The sequence below is a fragment of the Acanthochromis polyacanthus genome, chromosome 14 (assembly GCF_021347895.1).
Source record: "Acanthochromis polyacanthus isolate Apoly-LR-REF ecotype Palm Island chromosome 14, KAUST_Apoly_ChrSc, whole genome shotgun sequence".
Lineage (NCBI taxonomy): Eukaryota > Metazoa > Chordata > Actinopteri > Pomacentridae > Acanthochromis > Acanthochromis polyacanthus.
Genome location: NC_067126.1, coordinates 33,755,389 through 33,780,058, shown reverse-complemented (window position 1 = coordinate 33,780,058; position 24,670 = coordinate 33,755,389). Strand labels below are relative to the sequence as shown.

At 41.1% G+C, this 24,670-nt stretch overlaps 2 protein-coding genes across 2 annotated transcripts; both read left to right on the top strand.

The window, feature by feature from the left end:
- The first annotated feature begins 3,124 nt into the window (after positions 1–3,124).
- LOC127537229 (ribosyldihydronicotinamide dehydrogenase [quinone]-like) lies at positions 3,125–4,467 on the top strand. The gene is made up of 6 exons (XM_051959366.1): positions 3,125–3,207; positions 3,323–3,484; positions 3,567–3,697; positions 3,775–3,888; positions 3,969–4,070; positions 4,171–4,467. Exons 1-6 carry the CDS (start codon positions 3,204–3,206, stop codon positions 4,465–4,467), a joined length of 810 nt encoding a protein of 269 aa, XP_051815326.1. The 5' UTR covers positions 3,125–3,203.
- Positions 4,468–18,206: 13,739 nt separating this feature from the next.
- On the top strand, positions 18,207–23,994 carry ackr3a (atypical chemokine receptor 3a). The gene is made up of 2 exons (XM_022203747.2): positions 18,207–18,433; positions 21,397–23,994. Exon 2 carries the CDS (start codon positions 21,466–21,468, stop codon positions 22,594–22,596), a length of 1,131 nt encoding a protein of 376 aa, XP_022059439.1. The 5' UTR covers positions 18,207–18,433; positions 21,397–21,465; the 3' UTR covers positions 22,597–23,994.
- Positions 23,995–24,670: the final 676 nt, after the last annotated feature.

The following is a 24,670-nucleotide window of genomic DNA, read 5'->3' as shown; positions in this document are numbered from 1 at the left end:
GAGGTCCATCACATCTGTTTCCACGCTCAGAAGCAAACTTCAGACTTTGCTGTTCTCCCAGGCCGGTTAATTACTGCATGTTTATTTCCTGTGTGTATGTATTCTGTTGTCGCACTTGTTCCTTGAAATATTTGTTACTCGTAGGACTTTGTGTCTGAATTAGGGTTTTGGGTTTTTTTTGGCTTGTGTTTATGTTTAGGGGTTTTTCTTGCAATGAAGTATGATTTATCTACATAGGGTGCATCCATTATTGATTTAGATTCTACCTGTTGCTCTTGCTTATCTTTATCTTGTCTGTGCTTCCTTCTTTCTCATGCATTTGCCCTATTTTCAATTTTTGTTTTTCAGTGTAAAGGCTCATTTTGTTAATGCATAAAGAAATATGCTATATGGTCAAAACTGACACTGTCACTCCTAGCTAAGAGCATCTACAATACTTTTGTCATGACAAAGCTGTAAATGTTTCAAATGTAATAAATCATCAAAGGAAATGTGAAATGCAGGTCATATTTTCTTAAGGTAAAACTGTTCTACTTTCTGTTGTACATTTCTTTGCTCATTTTCATGCACATTCTGAAGACTAAGCATAAATTTTAAAGCTGCAGAAAGAAGATGTTGCATCTTTACTAATTGTTTCAAAATCAAGACATTATTTGTTCTCTCTTTTTTTCCTGAGAACTGTCTTTTTATAAAGGTTATAAAGGTTAAGCAGAATTTCCTTAAATATTTGTGGGTTTGCTGTTGAGTTTCAAGGCTCATGGTCACCCTGTCTGACCTTATTGTATGTTAGCTAAATCCTTACTATACAATGCCTCTAAATGGGAGAAATTCACACTTTGTATTGCTGTCATCATGGTTTTAAAAATCATATGCTTACATGGCCAGAATGTCTTATCCCTTGGAAAAGTTCATATCTCCATTATAAACTGGTTCTGTGTTCATTTTAAGCAGCTTTGACAACTGCTATGCTGTTAATGGGATTATCAAACAATCAGGATAGTGTCAGCTCAATTAAAATGCATCTCCATGAGTTTTTACCAGTGACATGTACACAGAAGGTTCAACTTCTCACTGGCAATGAGGTCTCTTCACTGACTCCCAGTTAAAAACAAAATCTGCTTCAATAAATTCTTATAAATGTCCATAAAGTACTTACTAGTTTGGCCCCTTTATTATACCCTCATCAGACTTCTCATATCATCAGTCTTCCACCTGTATCCAGAATTAGATCCAAGTTTGGCACCGATGCCTTCAGTTACAGCGATCCTCGTCTCTGGAACAAACTGCTGTCTGGAGGTCCATCACATCTGTTTCCACGCTCAAAAACAAACTGCAGACTTTGCTGTTCTCCCAGGCCTACAGTTAATTACTGCATGTTTATTTCCTGTGTGTATGTATTCTGTTGTCACACTTGTTCCTTGAAATATTTGTTACTTGTAGGACTTTGTGTCTGAACCGGTTTGTTTGTTTTTTTTGGATTGTGTTTATGTTTAAGGGTTTTTCTTGCAGTGAGGTATGCTTGATCTACATTGGGTGCATCCATTATTGATTTAGATTCTACATGTTGCTCTTGGCCTGTCCAGGGTGTCCCCTGCTTTTGCCCAAGTCAGCTGGGATAGACTCCAGCCACCCCGCGACCCTAGTGAGGATAAAGCGGTGTATAGAGAATGGATGAATGGATGGATGTTGCTCTTGCTTATGTTTATCTTGTTTGTGCTTCCTTCTTTCTCATGCATTTGCCCTATTTTCAATTTTTGTTTTTCAGTGTAAAGGCTCATTTTGTTAATGTCTCCTGCCTTCGCCCGAGTCAGCTGGGATAGGCTCCAGCACCCCCCCCCCCCGCGACCTTAATGAGGATAAAGCGATGTATGGAGAATGGATGGATGGATGGATAAAGAAATATGCTATATGGTCAAAACTGACACTGTCACTCCTAGCTAAGAGCATCTACAATACTTTTGTCATGACAAAGCTGTAAATGTTTCAAATGTAATAAATCATCAAAGGAAATGTGAAATGCAGGTCATATTTTCTTAAGGTAAAACTGTTCTACTTTCTGTTGTACATTTCTTTGCTCATTTTCATGCACATTCTGAAGACTAAGCATAAATTTTAAAGCTGCAGAAAGAAGATGTTGCATCTTTACTAATTGTTTCAAAATCAAGACATTATTTGTTCTCTCTTTTTTTCCTGAGAACTGTCTTTTTATAACAAATAAATACGAATACCTGTTGCTTCAGTAGCAGGCTTTGGCTAACTGATTCCTGAATCCTAGATCTCTTTGGTGTGTTTCTGACATGCCACTTTGGTTTTCCATCCAGGGGTAGAATAATCTATCCTTGTACAAGTCATATTCATACTTTTAATTTTGGGTTGTTGTATCTTCTGCAATATATCCTTACTTGCAGTATGAATTTAATCCCCATAAATGAGAGGACAATGTGTCACTTTAGCCACATGATGGCAATATAGGGCACTTTTTTTGGATTTCTTTATTTAGCATCCATCATTAAGACCAATAGGAATCAAAATTACCTCCAGTTGTGTGTGTGTGTGTGCCTTTTTATACTGCTGAGTGCTCTATAATTTACATGGCTGTGGTTAAAGTACCTCCTGATGCTGAATTGCAGATGTTTCTTTTATGTTTTACCGTATGCTGTGAATGAATGAAGCAGCTTGAAGCACGTGAACAACTGTGAAAACCTTCAGTAGCAGACACCAAATGCGCTCCATCCATTCCATCCATCCTCTATATACCGCTTTATCCTCACTAGGGTCGCGGGGTGGCTGGAGCCTATCCCAGCTGACTCGGGCGAAGGCAGGGGACACCCTGGACAGGTCGCCAGTCTGTCACAGGGCTACATATACAGACAAACAATCACACTCACACGTATGGACAATTTAGAATAGCCAATTGACCTTAGCATATTTTTGGACTGTGGGAGGAAGCCGGAGTGCCCGGAGAAAACCCAAATGCTCTCCAATTTCTCTAAAAGATGTGCAGATGAGAGACCTGAGAGAAAATCCCCAAGTGTCAGCTGTCTGATTGATGACCTTGATTGCTGATTGGCAGCATCTGAGTGAGACCTAGACGGGTGTATAAAAGCAGCATGTTGAGTTGTGCTCCAGAATGAGCAGCTCCTTCCATTGACGTACCAGCTAACTACAGAGCTCATCAGTTACGCTTGTCAACCTGGTTCAGGATGGGTAATTTCCTCTGTTTTTCTTTGTAACTGCTGGAATCTTTGATGCAACATATATACTTTAAAATGTTTCAGATTTAATATGAGCTAATTCTCTTCTGTGTTTCTTGACTCTGCAGCACAGAAAGTGTTGATTGTTTATGCCCACCAGAGCCCTTGCTCATTCAATGCTGGAGCCAAAGATGCTGCTGTGGAGGTGTTAAATAAGGGCTGTGAAGTAACTGTGTCTGACCTGTATGACATGAAGTTCAAAGCCAGCGCAACTGCTGAGGATATCACTGGTATGTGGGTGTTCACAGGCATCAAAACATCTTGACCTGACTGCTTTTCAGACTGAAGGAAATGGCATTTTGTGTGTGACAGGAGGAGTCAAGAATGCTGGACACTTCCGCTATGCACAGGAGACCAAACTGGCCTGGGAGGAAGGAAGACTGTCTTCTGACATCACTGAAGAGCAACATAAAGTCACTGAGGCAGACCTCATCATCTTCCAGGTACAATCTCTGTAGTAGTAATGTTATCTGGGATGAAGTTCTCACCACTGACATTAACTTCAACCTCATCTTCTCAGTTCCCCATGTACTGGTTCAGTGTTCCTGCCATCATGAAGGGCTGGATTGATCGGGTGCTCACACCAGGCTTTGCCTATTCTCAAGAGAAGCGCTACAGTCAGGGAATGTTCAAGGTGAGGGATCAATGATGAGGCATGATTTGTTTTCCAAAAGGTGTCGTTGAATTTCCTCAACTTGTTTGCTTTTTGTCCAGGACAAGAAAGCCCTGCTGTCCTTCACCACTGGGTCCCCAGAGGCCATGTTCAGTCCTACTGGCATTCATGGAGACATGAATGTCTCACTGTGGCCACTGCAGGTAATGTTTCACTATAAACTGACTCGGCCAAGCACTCAATGAGTCAATGGAGGTAGAAATGACATCAAGTGACAACACAAATGTTGATTTCTGCCTGCAGAATGGCATCCTGCACTACTGTGGATTCCAGGTTCTGGCCCCTCACATCTTCTGGGCTCCATCTTCTCAAACCCCAGAGGCCCGCAAGTCCATGCTGGATGACTGGCGTACACGACTGGACAAGCTGATGGGTGAGGAGCCTCTCTCCTTTCTGCCTCTAGACAACTTTGATGAGAAATGTCTCCAGTTGAAGCCTGATGTTGCTGAGAAACTTGCCAGCAAAGAGTTTGGACCGGCTCTGGGAGTTCACCTTGGCAAGCGGCTGCCACCCAACAGCCAAATGAGGGCTGGAGTCTGAAGATGTGGCTGTCATAACTTGCATGATGAATAAATTGTTTATTCTGACTCTGGAGTTGAGTTGTCTGTATGTTCATCATGTCATGGTTATTCAAAGTAGTTTAAATCAATCCACTGAACTTTAATAAAGTTCCTTGAAGATGTTTCACCTCTCATCCAAGATGCTTCTTCAGTTCTGGTGTTGAGTGTTTGGAAGGCACACCATAATTGACTTTGCTATGTCTGGTATTATAGGCTAGTCTGACTGGTTCCTGTTTCTTACAAGCTACAGCTAAAAGGTCTGACTATGAGGGCCATCCATTCTCTATACACTGCTTTATCCTCATTAGGGTTGCAGGGGGTGCTAGAGCCTATCCCAGCTGACTCGGGTGAAGGCAGGAGACACCCTGGACAGGTCGCCAGTCTGTCACAGGGCTACATATACATTCACACGTATGGACAATTTAGAGTCAATATGAGGGTCAGTGTTTGCATAAATTTAGTCTTGTATTAACTTTTGGTTGCTTTTCTTGAAGAGCAAATGCCTGAGGAGTCTTTCAGGTCACTTCTGACCAAATGGTTGTTTGAAAGCTGATTAACAAAGCTTTCTGTGCTAATCTGAGATTTTCTGTCAACACAACTCCAAGCATGAGTATTTTAAAATCCCTCATGGTGCTGCACAGGTCAAAGGTTTAACAGTTTTTTTGTTTTTTTTTGTTTTGTTTTTCAGTTTAATGCTTTTGCACAGTTGATAGAAAATTCTGATCTGGATCACCAGGTGTGACTGAATTTCAGATCAATTTTTCTGTCTATAAATTGAATGAAATGCTCTATTCCTTTACAACTTTAAATGTTTTGGAACTGGTTCACTAACAGTCCTGTATAATCCTTTTGCCTTCATGGATATCTGAAAAAAAAATTAACCATTTCACCCTACGGCTTTACTCATTGATTTCATACCATTTTTATCATTCAGCTTCCAACTATGCTACCTGCTCAGCGGCAAATGAGGTTTTCAACTAGCTGAAATTTAGCTACAAAGCCAGGTGTTTCCCTCAGGAGTTGGTAGAAACCATAAATGGAGGTAAGTCTGACTATTACTTTCATTCACTAGCTGGTCTGAAACTTGCAGATGAATGCAAATGTTAACTGTAGGAGGTGCAAATAACTAATTGTTTGCCAATGAGTTTCCCATTTCAACTTGTAAGGTGAGACACTGTGTTCACATTTTGCTTCTGCTGCCTGCAGACACCTCCAAAAATAACTTGTAGCAGGTTTAAAGCCCATGTTATTGCCCTTTTTGTCTCATCTCCAGAATTATTTCCTGCAGCATGGGTATAAACGCTCCCCCTAACATTTCTCCTGGGCCTCCTGGGAGAAACTCCTTTGTCTGACCACTTTGATGGGGAGAAGGGTGTCCAGCTAAAGCCTGCAGTTCAGTGGAAATGTGCTGAACAAAAAGCATGACAGATCAAAGCTAGAGAGTAGCAATGAACAGCTCATATCGTAAAGCTTTTCCTTTTGTTGTTCTCCAGCTCCTCGCTGGCTTTTCTGTGAGCTCCGTCTTTAATGTTTGGGTGAGCTGAGTTAATGTCTGGTATGTACACTTTGGTGTGGAACGAGTCTGTCGTTTGGCATGCACATCTGGGCGAAACTAAACTGCTCTGTACCTTGTAAACAGACACTGGCGAGTAAAGAGTGTGCTCACATGCAGGATTGGGCTCTGCAAAGGAGCATAAGTGGCTGAGCGCTTTTCCCAGAGAAGCAGCTTTTGTTTGGGTATAGAGGAAATGAGACAAGGGTGGGGGATGGAGGGGTGAGGAACACTTAAGGAAATGGCCTTGCACTCTGATGTCCAGACCGCAGCCTCTGACATGTAGGAACTTGATGACATGCATACTTCACAGCTGAGGTTTCACAAGGTCACCACATGTTTGTTTGCGTTGAGTCAGGTCCAGTCTCATAATCACCTGTCTCCGTCTCCACAACATTTTCAGATCATTTGCTTTGTGTTGTTGTCAAAGAAACTGAGCGGAAATCCAGTGATCTTGAGTTAACCGCCGCCTTGCATAAGATATATAATTTGTTTAATATGGTGCTAAGACTGGAGGATTCTCAGCTTAACACTCTTTCACCACATCAAACAAGTTGGAGGTGACAGTGTGGTTGAATAATGTTTGTAGTGTGAAGTCGTTGAAAGATGTGAATCTTCAGAGGCTAATTTGCTTCATCCTTGTACTTAAAAGACTTCAACTCGGTATCAGTAGATCTGTACAGTAATATGGACAAACTTCAGAAGATTTGGGAGATTTTGAGGAGTGTTTTATCTATAAAAGTCATTATCTCAAATAGGAAACCACAGTGTTGGCAGCAGTATTCCCATGTTTGTGTCCATAAAGTGTTTATGTATTTAAAGGTGATCTGATGTCTATCCTGTTCCCCCATTGTCCATCCCAATTCTCCCACCATGGCTGCAGGGAAGGCCATTTTTGGCTGGTTCAATGGAAGGAAGTGGGCACCGTCTTATACCAGGCGCGGAAAAGAGTCTCCGGAAAAGCGGCCTTGCTTGACTGGAAGCTCAAACATACACATATACTGAAGATTAAAAATAGCCATAGCCTTCAATGTTCAGACGAAGCCAGAAGGTGTAGCGGATCTTACTAAGGCCACCAAATGAGTTGTAAACGACTTCTTAATAACTTTGGCCTACAATTATCATAAAGGCACAGTTAAATATATTTTTAATGTCAGACAGCAGTGTGAAATATTGCTGTAGACCCAACAAATGACCAAAACAATGCACCATGCTATCCATCTACACCTACTCTAGTGTCTGTAGTCAAACACAGAGGGTTGCAGCATTGAACCCTAGTGTTGTCCTGCAGGTCCAAATTGACCAGTTTTAAAGTTTGAAAATGTGGGGAAAAAAACATATTTTCACAGTGAAACTTCTGATGTCCACATTTCAACATTTTTGGGAAATCTTTGAACATTTTTTGGTGGAAAACAAGAAAAATTAAAGGTGTTTCTCAAGAACATTCACAAAAAAAATCAACCAAAATCCAACGAAATTCGCTGGATTTTGGTTGATTTTTTTCCTGAATGTTCTTAAAGAAAATATTAGAAGTTTTACTGATATATATGTAATCATTTAGATATTTTTAGGATTTTTTTGAAGATTTTTACTGATTTTTCGAAAATATTTACAAGAATTTTCTTACCAATTTGGGGTGATTTTTATAAAATAAAACTTTTAAGGGAAACTTTTAAGGAGTACATGGAATTTTCTTCCTGAAGGTTTTGCAAATTTTCTGAAATTTGAGGATTTTTTTTGCTGAATTTTTGGATTTTTTTTTAGACAAGGAAACAATATTTTTTGGTGCCTGTAAATGAAGACAACACGAGGATTAAAAGGCGACAGATAACAATGCTAAATACAGAAAGCTTTGATAAGAAACATCATTAAAAGTGCTTATTGCTCCAACCAACCCCAAATTAAAGAATTAATAAAATGTACAGCTCAATTGCTTGGAGACAAATGCATTATAGATGAGACAGGTGACACCATTCCCATGTCTGTGAAGTAAATATGAAGCTCCTGGTAGCACACAGTGAGTTTAGCTCAGCACAAGGACCAAAACAGGAGGAAACAACTTGGCCTGCTCTCACTAATCCCATCTAACAGCTCCTCCAAAGCTCCTTACTGTTGTATATGCTGTAAATCATTTGTTTATTGTACAAAATCAAAACTACATATCCTGGCGTTATGAGGAACTGGATCTTGGCTCAACAGCTGTGTTGGTTGCCTGTAGAAATTTCCCACAGATGAAACAAAGGAGTTATAACCTACACTTAAACCTTGCTTCCTTTTAGCAGAACATCTTGTTTTCGGTCTGACCTAACCAGCTGCTGATACAGCTGTGAAACAATGGTGAATAAGTGCATTTCCCAACGTGTCGGAATATTCTTTTAAAGGACTGTGATAAATGCAGATGTGGAAAAATGTATCACACAAATATTTCTTCTCTAAGTCTTGTTGCTGCTGCGAGCCAGATGTGATTGATTGTTCTTTGTTGGCTTTCGGTTGTTTGATTAGGCCATAAATCGGCCCTTGTGTTTGCACCAGATGTCACAGGGTTAACAACAGGGCAGCCATTAAACACTATGACCTACAACAGACAGAGAGGGGAGAGGGAGAGGTGGTAAAGAGCGGGAGAAAAAAGAGGTCGAGTGAGAAATGAAGCAAATTATTTACACCATCCATCCTCTCACTCTTTCAGTGGTTGCATTAAAATCCAATCAATTACACCGCGACAAAAAAACGCAGCTTGTCGAACTCTGCCAGTGTGTATGAAAGAGAGAGTGAGTCCATGTGTGCATGTACGTGAGGTTAATGAGGCACCGTTCAGGCCAGTTATATTAAGATTGGCAGCAGGAAAGGTTTGTAATGAAGAACTACTGGCGTTAACTTTTATGCTCCAACCCTCGAACTGCCCCCTTTTACCTTCGTATCACAGAGTGTCCATTGTATGTTCCCCATCATTATAGAACCGAGGAATTCCCTCTGACATCCGAGCACAATCATCCCCCAAAATGCTCGGATCACAGTAGCCTCTTAAATCAAGCTTTTCTTGCAGCATGTAGATAGATTCCCATAGTGCTTTTTTTTAAGGAGAAAACTCGCCAAGATTGATAGTCGAGCAAAATGCTTCTTTACATTTCTCTTTGTCAGACACACAGCTTTGTTAAAAACGTTTTACTCAGGGGGGATAACTTGCTTGTAGACAGATTACACACGTGGCATGGATACTTGAGGTTCATCTGCCTTTAGCGTGACAGGAAATAAAGCATTTTTATGGCTTTATTTTCTCATAAATTAAGATTATAAACTACTTGCATAAATTCACACTTGTCTGTGTGCGTGCATCAAAGAGAAACTTCTCAAAGTCCAGTGTTTATGATCACAACCTGCACAGCTGCTTGGAAAAATATTGAAAGGGCAGCCTATAACAGCTGTGGAGGAACACAACCACAAATAGAGCCAAGGAGCTCTACACAAAGTCCAAAAAAGGAGTGAAAAACACGGGTGAAAAAATAAAAACAAACACCAGCTCCTTCCTCTTTTCATGAACTCCTGCAGGATGTGTCTTTCATCCCTTGTTCATTTTATCCTCATCTCCATCCTTCTTTTGTGTTGGTCCTCTCCTCTCACCGATGTGAAAATACACAGGAAACTTTTACCACAATGGGACTTTTCACACATCTTTTCGCTCAACAGGGATTTGAGTGTTCGCTGCAGATGCATTTCTCAGCGGACTGGAGGGTAGGTCACCACATGTAAACACAAATTAAGCCCCTGACAGGCGTTTCACTCAGCTCAGCTGGCAGCGATAGGGCCCAGGCAAGCCTGCACTTTGCAACTTTGAAACTCTTACACGGAAGGCCTGCCATCACAGCTCTGATGAATTAATGTTGGTCAGGCGATTGGCTTCCATTCATGCTGTGATGTATCGGGTGCCTGGTACTGGGAGGCTGACGTGAGGCTGCAAAGCTGTTTCGTATTTACAAGCCAAGGTTGAGTGCGGCTGGGAGGTTCGCAGAGGTTCTTTTGGTGGTTTGGGGCATCAGAGTGACAGGGTTAAGACTCCAGTCAGTCATTACGCTCCTCTTTAAATCCTTTGCTGTATAGTAATGAGAAGCAGATCTCTACTATCTCCACCGCAGGCTGCAGAGTGATACACGAAACAGACACATGGTGAACACAACACATCCTGTCTCTCACTTGACTCTTCTTTCATTTCTATCTGGTTCGAGCTTCTCTCTGGCTTTTGTTTCATGCATCTCCCTCAGATTTTTCCCACTGTCACACATCAGTATTAACAATGAAAAATGACAAATGGCTTCATGTGTTTTGTCTGAGTGTAATAGCTGTAACTAAGCTCAGAATCGTAGATGTGACTGAGGAAAGACTAGATGAATGGGAGCGCTAGTGGCCCTTGCTAGGAGCTGCAGGCACAGAGGGCTCAGATCCAGATGCCGCCTGGGTTGCCACATCCTGACTGTAATCCCCCTGCAGTGCTGCATTTACTCGTGTGTTTGAGATTGGTTGGGAGACCCTGAATGGAAACCACCTGGGACAGAGAAAAATGACTCGAGGTGATTTTCCATCACATGTTGCTTTTGTGAATTTGGTAATTTAGTGCCGCAGGGGCATTTATCTGAAGGCCATTGTATTTACAGTGTATCGCCATTGAGATATTTTTTCCATTAAACTACGTCAGGCGTCATTCTGCAAGCATGTTTATCTACATTATTTATTCCATCATCTCGTTTGAGCACTCTGGGGTCATGTTTATATCCAATAAAGCCCACAGTGTTTGGTTTTCTTCTACAGCTCACGCTCGTATAAAACTTGACATTCCGTGTTTGCAACAGAAATGTCACTTTGTCTACATTATATAAGCCAGTTGTTGCAACTTAAGAGTTTAAACTTTGAGTTAAACCTTGAACCTCGCAGTAAGTTTGCACTGAGGCTTTCATGTACGGCAGAAGGTTAGCAAGACACCTACAGGTATTGCAGTCGGTGAAGCTGTGGCTGCAGGCTTCTCTAAAACACTGCTGCATTCCAGCGGCGCTGATGGTCCATTTTTCACTTGGCGTGACAGGACAATAGGGGTGAAAGTTACCCACCATATCTGTGAACTTTGTGTCAGTGGCATGAAAAGGCAGCGTGTTTGAAAGCACACATCAGGAATTGTGAAGATAGAATTACTAGATTAGAGCTGCAGTCCTCAGGGTACGCACAGAGACGGACACCTTCTCATGCAGCCTGTGGACAGATTCTGTCATTCTCTCATTCATACTGGACACTCACTGTCCCTTGGGGCAAAGCTTTTCCTCAGCTAGTACCTGTCCTCTGTATGATCCCCATGACCTGGCTCGTATTAATGAACACAACTGAGTGTTTGGTGTGTGTGTGTGTGTACGTGCAAGTGTGGGGGTGTAAAGCTTCAGGGGGAAGCAGAACTTGCTCTTTGTTTGAGTTACTACAGCGTGCAGAGATGATAGACAAAGTCAATGGACTGTATGAGCCGCAGCCCGTCATGGTCAACAGCTAGGCATGGAGGCAGTGATAGATTGACTGAGGTCAGAGAAAGAGAGAGAAGAGACTGAGCGAAGAGAATGCTTTTCCAGACATCAAGACAAAAACAAGGAAAATAATATTCAATACTCTGATATTAAAAATGTTCTCTTTGTGCGTGTGAGCGGTCTCGCGGAGCATTATCACTTATCGCTGCCGTTCCTCAGCAACACTTTGGAGTGTTTCTGCATCTTTCAGCTAATTGTTTTAGCCAGTTTCGGTTCACCTTTACAGCTCTCATCAGCATCAGCTCCAAAAAGCTGACTGAAATAACGCTGCAAGCATATAGAGGAAGTTAGCAACTAGCTCTGGAACCTATATGAGCCATACAACCACCTGCCTGGTATTGTGTAAGGGCCTCCAAATTCAGCCATAACAGCTCTGACCCTAGTGTGGACATAGTACATTTGAGGGTATCCTGTTTTGTCTGGATACACTGTGAAGTTGGCATCCAATTATTAGAGTCCTGTGGAGTCTGGATCTGGCTTGTTTTGGTCTGAATCTACAGTCTTTGGAGTTTGGGTCATTGCCTTGGGCTCTTTGTCGTGTTCCTGAGCGGTTTGCATTGTGGCAGGTTGCATTGTCCTGCTGGGGGAGGCTGCTGGCGTCAGCGAGTGCCGTTGCCATAGCGGGAAGGGGGTGGGCGCTTAGTCAGCAACAATGTTTAGGTAGGTGGTGCGTGTCAAAGTAACAGCACCATGAATGCCAAGAGCCAAAGTTTCCCAGCACAACATTGAATTGTAATGAGATAATTAATGGTTTTCCACTGCACCTGTCAGAGGTTTTATTGTTGCGGCTGATGAGCGTAGTGGATCATTTAGCAGCTTTTCCGAGCTGAATATTTCCCAGGGAGTTAACGGGTATCAAAAAGGACAGGGATTAGAGGATACGGTCATTATAAAATCTAAATGCAAATAAATAATTATGTTGATCTGTGTGTGTTTAGTGGTCGTTCGCTAATGTTTTTTATAACCCTCCTGTTGTCCTCATTTACGGGCACCAAAAAATATTGTTTCCTTGTCTGAAAAAAAATCCAAAAATTCAGCAAAAAACATCCCCAAATTTCTGAAAATTTGTAAAAACTTTCAGGAAGAAAATACCAATAATTCCTTAAAAGTTTCCCTTAAAAGTTTTATTTTTTTTAAAAACCTCCCCAATTTGGCATGGAAATATTTTCCAAAAATGAGTAAAAATCTTTAAAAAAAAAGCCTAAAAATATCTAAAGTGCTTACATATGTATCAGTAAAACTTCTAATAGTTTCTTTAAGAACATTCATAAAAAATCAACTAAAATCCAGTGAATTTCGCTGGATTTGGCTGATTTTTTTTGTGAATGTCGTTCAGAAACATTTTTAACATTTTTCTTTCCACCAAAAATGTTCAAAGATTTCCCAAAGATGTTGAAAATGGGGACATCAGAAGTTTCACTGTGAAAATATATATATTTTTCCACATTTTCAAACTTTAAAACGGGTCAATTTTGACACACAGGATAACGCGAGGGTTAAAAGCAGTCAGTACATAATGTTTTCACCGCTCTCATGAGGCCAAAAGAAGAGGTTTAAGAATGTATTTCACTGGCTTTGTATAACAAGAATCTTTTTGCTATATCTTCTTTTTTTTTTTCTTTTTCTTATGTTTGACATCTGAGCTGTTCTCATGTTTCGCTCAGATTCATGGGCTGGTGTTAGGGATGCTCTGTCAACGTGAGGAATGCCTCGACTGCTACATTTCTTGACAGGGACGCACTCTTTCTGCCAAACATGCACCTGCACGAACAGATCCCGGAGAGACACAAAAGATCACCTCATCACCAGCATGAAGAATATCAGCAGAGACAAAAAAAAACTGGCTCAAACACCCGAGACAACACTGGAGAGATGTCTGCCAAACTTTTGTCCTTTCATCCACTCCCTGTGCTCACTGCTTTCAGCCTCACTCACGCGAGGCCCTTCTTCATTTGAAAGATAATTGTAAATGAATAAATAATTGAGTGAAAAATGAGTGAGGCTGGAGGAGGAATGTGAGGGAGTGGAGAAATGCACGAGGGAGCCTCAGAGCAGGAGGGGAGGTCGGCTGGCAACAATGTGGTTGAGAAAGAGGCTTGAGAGGGACCCTCTGAATGGGCATTTGCACGAAAATAGACTGTGTCTGTCAGACCCACCGCCATGACGCAGGGCTAGACTACAATAGAAGTAGTGGGCTTTTGGAATAAGTCTTGGAATCTTACTTCCCCTGTTTTCCTTTTAGCTTTTCTCATGCACACAACCACCCACCCCACTTGTTCGTTTGCGTCTTTGCAAAACGGTTTCCTCTTGTAGTTTCCTAACCTTTTACTTATCCCTACCTCTTGATTGTTTTGTTTATCCTGTTTCTGGCTGGCCTTGTCTGTAACACTTTAACAGAACAGCCCAATACTTACTCCAGAACTGGGCTTAAATAATAGAAAATAACAATTCTTTGTCTGAACAGAGTTTTATGTTTTGAACTTGAACACACAAAATGAGCAAAACTCTGCACCCCGTGGAGTCCGGGGAACTTTGATGAAGACAAGTCTGTTTCGCTCAGCCTAAATCCTTTGACCTATTTGTGTCAGGGAGAGTTTTACAGTCTGTACAACACAAGACACCTTTGACTTCCTAATTTTGAATTCACAAAAGGAAGAACAAAAAAAAGAACAAAAAGCACAAAAGAATAGGGCTTCCTCCTCCTCCTCCTCCTCCAGAACTGCAGGAACAAGATGTAAACACAACACAAACATGTTTTAGAAGGTTGTCTTTCATGCAAACAGGCAGTAATTTGCACATTTTGTGGATATGGAGCAATATTTTGCATGCAGAGTTGTCGTCTTTTTTTTTATTATTGAATATGCGACCAATATTTAGTCATTTTTGGTGCTCTGCTTTGGTCTCAACCAAGAAAACCTCTCCACTACTTGCAGCATGAAATATTGCTGTAGACCCAACAAATGACCAAAACAAAGCACCTACTCTAGTGTCTGTAGTCAAACACAGAGGGTTGCAGCATTTAGCCCTCGTGTTGTCCTGCGGGTCAAAATTGACCCGTTTTAAAGTTTGAAAATGTGGGGGAAAAATGTATTTTCACAGTGAAAATTCTGATGTCCACATTTTTCAACATTTTTGGGAAATCTCTGAACATTTTTTTGTGGAAAAAAGTGAACGTTAAAAATGTTTCTTAAGAACATTCACAAAAAATCAACCAAAATCCAGCAAAATTCACTGGATTTTGGTTGATTTTTTTTGTGAATCTTGTTAAAGCAAATATTAGAAGTTTTATTGATATATATATGTAATCACTTTAGATGTTTTTAGGATTTTTTTGGAAGATTTTTATTCATTTTTTGAAAATATTTACAAGAATTTTCTCGCCACAACAAGGAAAACTTTTAAGAAATTATTGGAATTTTCTTCCTGAAGGTTTTTGCAAATTTTCAGAAATTTGGGGAAATTTTTACTGAATTTTTGTTTGTTTTTTTGACAAGGAAACAATATTTATTGGTGCCTGTAAAAGAGACCAACAGGAGGGTTAATCCTATTTTGTTGCAGCTTTTGGCTTATTGCTGTATCTTTATGGTTGTTCCTAATATGTAACCATTCCAATTAGACCCTTACTGTGTAGTTTTTTTTGTTTCTAGCAGAAAGTCTGTGGGTTTTATTGGTATTTTCTCAAACACCACACACACATTCACCCCTGTTGTTCCCACTCTGGCCTCCCTGTGAATGAGGACTACAGAACAGAGGTTGGCAGCAGTCTTCAGGGCTACGGATGCTTATCAGAAAGGCTTACAAAATCCCCCCCGATGCTCCTGATATGGAGGACAATGGGTATGCGTGCGTAGTGGGAGCTCTCTTTAAAGCCTCATTGAATCTGACTTCACTACTTTGCTTCTTTAATGAGGTCAGGGAAGCCTGCTGGCTGTATTTCATCACTGAGTACAAGGCATACAGTCATAATAAACTTCAGTTGGGTGACCTGTACGAGTCAGCGACATCGCCTTCTTAAGGAAACACGCCGGACACACTGTACCTGGTTAAGTCAATATTTCACTCATTGAACGCGACATCAAAAAACGGAATTTCCTTTCAGCTCAATCAAAGTGTATTATCACGATTTGTCAAAGCAAACATCTTGCATCGGCGCATTCCTGCAACGAATGCAAAGTTTCTGCTTCTTTTTGTCATCCTGTCTTTGTGCTGAACTTGGGGTTAATTGCCCTGGTGGGAGCAGCTGTGAGGCCACCAGAGTTGCAGGTGAGCTTTCAGCAAACACACGAGCCTCCCACGCAGCTTTGTCCTGCTTCCAAAGAATGCTGAGACTCAATAAGGCTCAAACAATAAAGAAACAGCAGGCCGATTAAGGACAAGCATCACATTGGTAAAAAAAAAAAAAAAGTGCTTCTTCAGCTCTTAATTTGGTCAGATTGATGAAAATGGAATCCAATTGGAACAGAGACTAAACCACGAATTTGATTTTTGGTGTTCGTTACTCGGAGGGTGTTTTCAGTTACCTCTGTGGGCCTGAACGTTGGGTTTAACCCGGCTGTTGGTTTTAACCCGGCTGTTGGTTTTGGGTGGAAGCAGGCGGTAGTGGAAGTGGTTTACTGGGTGTCTGAAACCGGTTTCATATTGAGGTGACTGGGGTGGGGCGTCGCAGGGAGCACAAGGAGCTGCCCTGTGGTTTAATTTGACTATTGCATGCTAGACTTCCTGCACATTTACCTCACATGTTGAAGTTTACAGGTTGATATTATTTCATAAAGAGTAAAATTACAGTGTTTTGCAAAATGCTATAGAAAAACACAATATTACTGCCTTTTTTTCTGATTATATTATCTTTTCTACTGTTCCCATACATTAAAATACATCCTTTGTGTAATAAAATAATAATTTGCAATAATATTTTATAAAGTTTTTCACAGGGATGGTAGGGCTGATGAAGAATAATTTCATAGAAAAACTTAGATGTGATTCTACACAATTTTGTGCTAATTTATATTCATATATCGCTAACTAAATAAAGTACATAAAAACACTTGTGCAGCATCTAAGCAGCCAGCAGAGGTGATAAACTGTAGTTTCTTAAATCTGCATGTATTATACAGTACTACTGCATTTTTCTTACATTATAAAAACTTTCCAAAAAGCCTTATTTTGATTAGAATAATGTCAATATGAAGCTATGTACTGACATATTTTACATAGAATAACAATACACATGCATGAACTGGTTTGTTAGGGCCACATATTTACATTTCTTATGCTCATACTTTATTTTTTGGGTGTAAAATTCACTTTACCCAAAATCTAATACATTAGAACAGGGGTGTCAAACATGCGGCCTGCGGGCCAAAACCGGCCCACCAGAGGGTCCAATCCGACCCTCAAAGTGTAAAAATTACAGAGAAGACATTGACTGCAAATTGGAATTTTTTAAAAATATAATTTCAAAAATAGTTTCCAGATGATGAAAAGTTTGATCATAAAGTAAAATGCTAGATTATTCACTGTTCTTTTCATTTTGGGTCTCATTTTTGTAATATTTTGCTTTGTTTTTGTTGTTTTTTATCTGATTTTTGTCGTTTTGTTTCAGATTTTTGTTGTTTTGTGTTTCCTTTTTGTCTAGCTTGTGTTTTTGTCTACTTTTAGTCATTTTGTGTTTTGCTTTATTCACTGTTTTGTGCATTGTATTTGTCTTTTGTCTTTTTTTTGTCTTGCTTGCGTTGTTCGTCTATTTTTGTCATTTTGTTTCTCTCTTTTGTAATTTTTGGTCTCGTTTGTGTCATTTGTGTAATTTTTTTGTCTCGTTTTGGTCGTCTGTCCATTTTCTTGTCGCTTTGTAACTGTTTAGTCTAATATTTTGTCTCTTTTTTTGTTTTGTTTCATGTCATTTGTCCCATTTTTTGTCATTATGTGCCGCATTTTTGTGATTTTTGTCTTGTTTTGTCGCTTTTTTTTGCCTTTTTTTGGCCTGGCTTTTGTCTTTTTGATCATAAAGTAAAATACCACATCATTCAGTTCCACATACCTGTAACTAAATGTTTTTTTTCTTTGTAGAAACTCTGTGATCTGGAAGCTGTAAAGTGTAAATGATAAACTGAGGCATAATGTTGAAATTGAACCTTTTTTTCTTAAGAAATTTCAGGTAGTTCATAATGTTTTGTAAAAAGATTGTTACTTAAATGTTAACTTTTTCAGAATGTGCTTTTTTTTTTTTTTTTTTTACAATAAAACAAATGAAACATTTGAAGTTGTGGTTATTTATAGGTTATTATGCTGTGATTTTGGTCCACTGGAGATCAAACTGGACTGAATGTGGGCCCTGAACTAGAATGAGTTTGACTCTCCTGCATTAAAAGAACAGAATAACGGCATCTCCTATTTGCAGTGCAGTGCATGACAAGTTGTAAACACGAACAAACCGACACACCGTATAAAAAAAACACTTGCCTGAAATAACATGCGACGTTGGGCAATGCTGCGTGTTAATATTGCATGTGTTTAGTATTCATGGTGCGTCGCAAGCAGGAAATTCCGCATTTTCTCATTTTCTTCTTGGCTCGAAACTCGCTCGTCCGTTTGGGGTTTATCAAACGCCTGAGGTGATGCCATGTCAGTACGCAGCGCTGTTAGGACCAGCCTTGGAGGCGTAGCTCCGCGGACTATCAGCAAGTGCAGAACAAGGAACAGATCCACATTCATGTGAAGGAGGCGGAGGGAAGCGCAAGGCAAGTTTTCGTGCCACGGAGCTGAAGTTATTATTCAACATCAAATCCGATCGCAAACAAATCTGTTCTTCCAAACAGAGGAGGATATTTCAGAGGGAACAGGTAAGCTGCTCAGTGGAGCTGCTGTAAGGAGGGGAGAGGGTTGTTTTTTCGGCTTTCTAACACTTCTTTGAATGTGAGATGCGATTTTAACTGCTTGTTCTTCGTGTAATATTGGTTAAAGGAATTGCATTTGATCATTTCTTAAGCTGTTTATCACCAGCAATGCCAAACCAGTGCAGGAATGCACGCTGAATATTGTCCTTGAAAAAGAAATGTAAAATTTGAGTAATTTTGGTCGCTTTCCATCTTTTGCAGTGTGTTTATTTGCCTCCCCATTCAAACCCCGAGTCAAGTTTCTGTGTACTAAGCTCAGATCTGATAACAGAAGTTTGTTTCCAGCCTGATATAAATCAACAATACAACAATAACACTGCATGTGTTTGCCGTCAGCAGTCTGGGATCTTTCGTTGGATTTGGCGCTTGTGCGTCATTACGCGCAAAACAACACTTTTTTTGCTGTTAATCTACACGGAAACATTCTGTCCTGTCTTATAAAGGGGGGAGATTTTTATCCTGCTGTAAAGCCAGTAGATCAAGACTGACAGGAGAAACTTCTGACCAGCATGCTGCACCTGCACTGCTCCTGTCGGCAGCATTTGCACATGAAAATGGCCTTTTATTTTCTGTGTATTGAGAAACAAAAGATGTTTTCGGCTAATTTGTAACTGGATGCTCTTTGTCTACAGAGAAAAGAAAGAGATTCGCTGAGAGTTACAGTGAAACAGAGGTAGAGATGGGCTTCATGTGCTCTCTGTGTTATCTGATGTTGTGGGTGTTAAAAGGTTAATTGGCTTGAAGCCTGTGGGGCTACCTGGCACCTCCAGGTAGTTTCCATATAATATAAGGGGAATTAGACAGAAACTATTGAGACAGATTATCTCTGCTTAGAAAATCCCCCCATTAGAATGAGTAGCACTCCCAGGCTTCTCGAAATAATTGAAAGTAAAATTAAATGTGAGGCATCTGACATCCCTTCAAACAGCTTTATCAAGCTGCCTGTAGTGTGTTTGGTATTAGTGGTATTACATTTCAAGAAAATGGAGTGCTACACAGAGGAGTGTTTATCAGATCTATTTAAAGAAAGAAATCATCCATGACCTCATTTTTATGGCTGTATGTAGATTTTTGTATTGTGTGAACCGTTAAAAGATACAATAACCACACTGGAATGTCTGTTTTTGTGTAATGTGGTGTTTTAATAGCTGAAAACATTAAGCCACTACGTCATATTAGTGTAAAAATAATGTATAAATCAAATGAAATATTTCCGTCAAGCCGTTTTCCTCGTTAATTTGCAACATTTCCCCAGTAGCAGTAGGGATTTCACCTTACCGTTTATGGTAAAAACCCACTTCCAGACTACATATTTGTATGATCTGACAATATGTTGTCGTATCAACCAACTGCAGTTCGTGAGAGAGTTATATCACTGTGTATTAGTGACCATTAAAGTTTTATTACACTTGAATAAGCATGTAAACAACATTTAATGTTGATTTTAGCTGCTTCACATACCATTGAGTTGTTTAATCTGCAACTATTTATCTTTTTTTCAAGCAAACTGGCAAAATAACTCACAATGTAGTGGCTAAATATAATGAAAAAGGATAATATTTGCCCCTGGATTTGTTGTGAAACTGAGGTTTAAAGAGGTTAAAAGTGGAAAAAACTAAGTTTAAACAGACTGCAGACATGACCCTCGCCAGACAGCTGCACATCTTAACATGTTCCAGGTGTTCTTGTATATCCTGATTTTCATCTTGCCCCTTTCTTTCATCATCATCTGCGACTTTGTGCCAATTATCCTGTGTGCAGAGCAGGTCTCCTACGCAGACAGATGTCTGACGTGGTCACATTTCACTGGTCTGTGGCGTGCTGTGTCAGGCCAGTGGTCAGTGACCCTCGTTTTAACTGTGTTTGGACCTTTTTGCAGGCGTCAAGCCTCCCCGCTGCTCCCTGCATACAATTCACTCTGCGGGTGTACGCGTCAGTCAGGGGCAACAGTGGGGTTAAGGGAGACGTGTTCTTGGGTTTGATCTATCACCTTTCACCTCTGATCTTTCACACTGTGGCAGGCTGACAGTTAACTGAGAGAGACATCACAGTGCTGTGAATGCAGGCCATGCAGGGGTGAACATGTCAGTGGTCCATCAAGCTGGAAAGAAGCTTGCTAAGTTATTAGCATGCCAGTGTGCTCTCGACTGCTACTTCTAATTTTTGCCACACTGTTTCAGTCACTTTTTCTCCCTACATATATGCACCCTGCATTTAAAATTGTGCGCATGTGTTTCTGCGTTATAAGATTCAGATGTTGTAAAATGACGTAGTGGAGGTTATGAGCAGCCTTTGTCTTTGATCATCTGGGTGGTGACAGCTGATCTCTTGCCCTCTCTTTGCTTGCCTTATGAGTAGAAAAGAAACATGGGATTCTTTTTTTTTTTTTCTTTACCATAACAATCATGTTATTGGAAAAAAATTCTTTTAAAGTGGCATCAAGTTTCCCACCCTGACCAGTGCTTTATCTTGGAATGCCCGGAACGCTCCGGAAATACACCCTGTTTGGATTTCTCGAACCCACTTCCTCATGTCTAATCTGCACTCTGTGCTTGTGGAGCTAATGTAAACATTTATTGTGCTGCCCCCGACTGCCCATCAATCACAGAAAACTCCACCGTTTGTGACACGATAACAGAGAGCCTCTATTAACTCATGAAAGCAGTGTTTTAACAAGTTAACCGCATTAAGATTCTTCAGGATCTGGTGGCATACCACAAGTGGGTTTATGTTTTATTAGCTCATGCAGTCCACATGCGTAAAACAAGCCGTGCTTTATGCAACAGAAAATTGCTTTTTAAATATAATACAGACGGTTACATGAAAAACTGCTCGCATTTGGCAGTCGGACCTCTATCAAGATGAATGTGTGTTACAAGAAATGATGATTTAATGTCATGTTTTTACAGGATCTCTCCCAGTCAGAGGCGGTGTGTGTTACCTCCCAGTGGTCTGTGGTCCTCTCCAACTGCTGAAAAATGAGTCTAAGCACCAGTGAGCTGGAGGACCTGTGGGAGTCGTTCGGGGATTTGAACCTCTCGGAGACTTTTAGCAACATATCAACGGACGCCATGGTGTGTGCAACTGCATTCAACCGCAGCGCTCTGCTGTACTCCATGTGTGTCCTCTACACCTTCATCTTCATTGTCGGTCTGGCTGCTAATGCTCTGGTCCTCTGGGTGAACCTCCGCGCACAAAGAGACTCCACCCCTCGCCACGAGACGCACATGTACATCGCTCACCTGGCGGTTGCTGATCTGTGTGTGTGCGCAACTCTGCCTGTGTGGGTGAGCTCCCTCGCCCAGCATGGCCACTGGCCTTTTGGTGAAGTGGCCTGTAAACTCACACACCTGCTTTTTTCCGTCAACCTCTTCAGCAGCATCTTTTTCCTGGCCTGCATGAGCGTGGACCGTTATCTGAGTGTGACGCAGCACGGAGATGAGCGAAGCGCGTGCCGGAAGCTGATCCGCCGTGGTGCATGTGTCGGGGTGTGGCTGCTGGCGCTGGTGGCCTCCCTGCCCGACACCTACTTCCTGCGTGCTGTGAAGTCAACACACGGGGACGCCATGCTGTGCCGGCCCGTGTACCCAGAGGAAAACCCCAGGGAGTGGATGGTGGGAGTGCAGCTGAGCTTCATCCTGCTGGGCTTTGTCCTCCCCTTCCCTGTCATTGCAGTGTTTTATGCCCTGCTGGCCAAAGCCTTTAACCGCTCCTCGTCTTCTTCGTCGTCTTCCCCGGTAGAGCAGGAGCGTCGCGTGAGCCGAAGGGTGATCCTGGCCTACATTGTGGTTTTCCTGGCCTGCTGGGGGCCCTACCACGCCGTCCTCCTGGCTGATGCCCTGTCACAGCTGGGCCTGGTCCCGCTGACCTGTGGCCTGGAGAATGTAATCTACGTGGCCCTACACCTCACCCAGTGCCTGTCCCTGCTCCACTGCTGTTTCAATCCCATCCTCTACAACTTCATCAACAGAAACTACCGCTACGACCTCATGAAGGCCTTCATTTTCAAATACTCAACTAGGACAGGCTTGGCGCGCCTCATCGAGGCTTCCAACATGTCCGAGACTGAATACTCCGCTGTAGCTGTAGAGAACCCACCGCAGATATGAACATTACAAAACTCAATGAGCATTTTTTATATATCAAAATGATTCTAATGCAAGGTAAACTGATGTTAGAGCTGATTTGCTCTGTCTGCTATCACGTTTGACATTAGATGACAGTAAAAGAGAAGAAAATCCAGCGTCCTTTTCACCGCAAATTGCTTGAGTGAATGAAAAGCTTGAACACTGCAAAATGTAAACTCTGGTGGACTGATTGAAAAGCACTTAGAAAGCGGTTTCGTTATAACAGCTGATACTGAAATCATAAAAATGTAGTCAGTCTAGTTGTAAAGCCAAAACAGTGACCATAAATGTGTGAAATCGTTGCCTTTACTGTGTATGTAGGATTGTATTGTGTGTGTGTTTGTGTGTGTTGTGTGCCGTGTACAGTGATCGTATCAGCAGAATATTATTGTTAATCTCTTTGTATCTAGTTGTATTTATATACATTGCCTCTGTAATGCACAGTCTTCACACACTGATGTCTGCTCAGTGCTCCACTTCATACAACGCTGCCTCATAGTTACAGTTGAGTCGCCCGCTGGCTCAGTGTTTTAGTCCTGCTGTCTCATTTTTAATCTTAACCTCACGTCACGTCAGCTGAACCCTTCAGACAGATCATATGAATTAATTGTTGTTTTTAATTCATGAAAGAATTAGTTTTCTTTACGCACACATATGCTTTTTACTGACATTCTAATGGCAGGATTAATCCCGCTTTCCTGTCTGTAAACTAAATATAAACCTACAGAAAGCTGCTGATGAGCTTAGCTTAGCCTACCAGCCTACCTGGTGGTCTGAATATTTCCAAACACTGTCTGGAGGCTTCAACTGAGACTACTGAGCTTAAAGAGCAGATACATGTAGCTCCTCTTTTTTCCAAAAGCTATTTTATACAGCGTGTTGTATAATCACTATATTTTGTGCAAGTAAAGGCTGCACACGTCCACGTGGTGTTGATTCTGACACAGACAGCAAAAACGTTATGACCAAATAACATGAACAGATAGCTTTACTCCTCTCATGTAGGCAGCAGCTGTGGTTTGCAACACCCAAGTGTTTATTAGAGACCAAATAAAAAAAAAAAAACACCACGGTATTACTTTAGAGTCTGTATACGTATGTAAGAGTGCCAAAAAATAACGTTTTATGTGTCATGAACATCACAGTTTGCTCACTGTCTGTTGTACAAAGCAGAATGTTATTTGGATGTGCTGACATAAATCGCATTGTGTCATGTGATTGGTTACACATGTACGCTTTTACACTGAAAAGATTTCACGTTGTGATTAGAAAAGAGCGGAGACACGAACATGTGTCTACAAGACCAGAGGCATTCCTTTGACATTGTAATGTGTACCATGTTTTGTCATATATTAAATGTAGAGAAAATGTTTCACCTCAGGGATTTCTTTGTTTTTTTTGTCAAAATAGTCTCAAACTTAATATCCTCCAGACCCTAAAATACTTTTTTTTTTCTTTTTTCATGGAGAAACTCTGTTGGAACGTGTCTCAGGGAAGCTTTTTAACTCGAGTCACTGAATTCCTTCAGAAAGCATGAAGCTTCTGATAAAACAAGTCAGTATCACTTTCTGTGGTTTATCTCAGCTGTCACGTCAAAGACACACTGAAGTGTACGCAAGTCACGGGTCACTTAAGGAGCGCTGGGTGGGCTTTTGGGATACATATTTTTAAATTATTGTCATTCAAAGACAGCAAGAGAAAAAACAGATGTTTTTCTTGCCACTTTGATGGAACAGGAGTCAGGCAGATGTTTTTTTGGAGGGTCAGATGAGGAGACCAACGTCAGTTTGTTTGATTTGTATTGTGTTTTCTCATTTATTGAAACTAGAACAAAGGTATTTGGCTCCATCAAAAATGCCAACAGGCTTCCAACAACTGCAACTTGCAGGATGGTGATGAAAATTCATGACTGTAGGGCACCTTTAAGTCCAGTACAGCTCCCCGCCAGTTTCATCCTTAATATGCATCTCAGTCCTCCACTCAGCTGCCATTTGTGAAGTTTTCAACATCTTCTGCTCATAGCCGGCAGCTGCCTCCCATGAGACGGACACCAATG

Bases quoted from the DNA above. Each gene is read 5' to 3' on its own strand.
- LOC127537229 (XM_051959366.1), top strand. The intron at 3,698-3,774 runs GTACAATCTCTG...TCATCTTCTCAG, and splicing joins CAGACCTCATCATCTTCCAG to TTCCCCATGTACTGGTTCAG. The intron at 3,889-3,968 runs GTGAGGGATCAA...CTTTTTGTCCAG, and splicing joins ACAGTCAGGGAATGTTCAAG to GACAAGAAAGCCCTGCTGTC.
- ackr3a (XM_022203747.2), top strand. From the start codon at position 21,466: ATGAGTCTAAGCACCAGTGAGCTGGAGGACCTGTGGGAGTCGTTCGGG.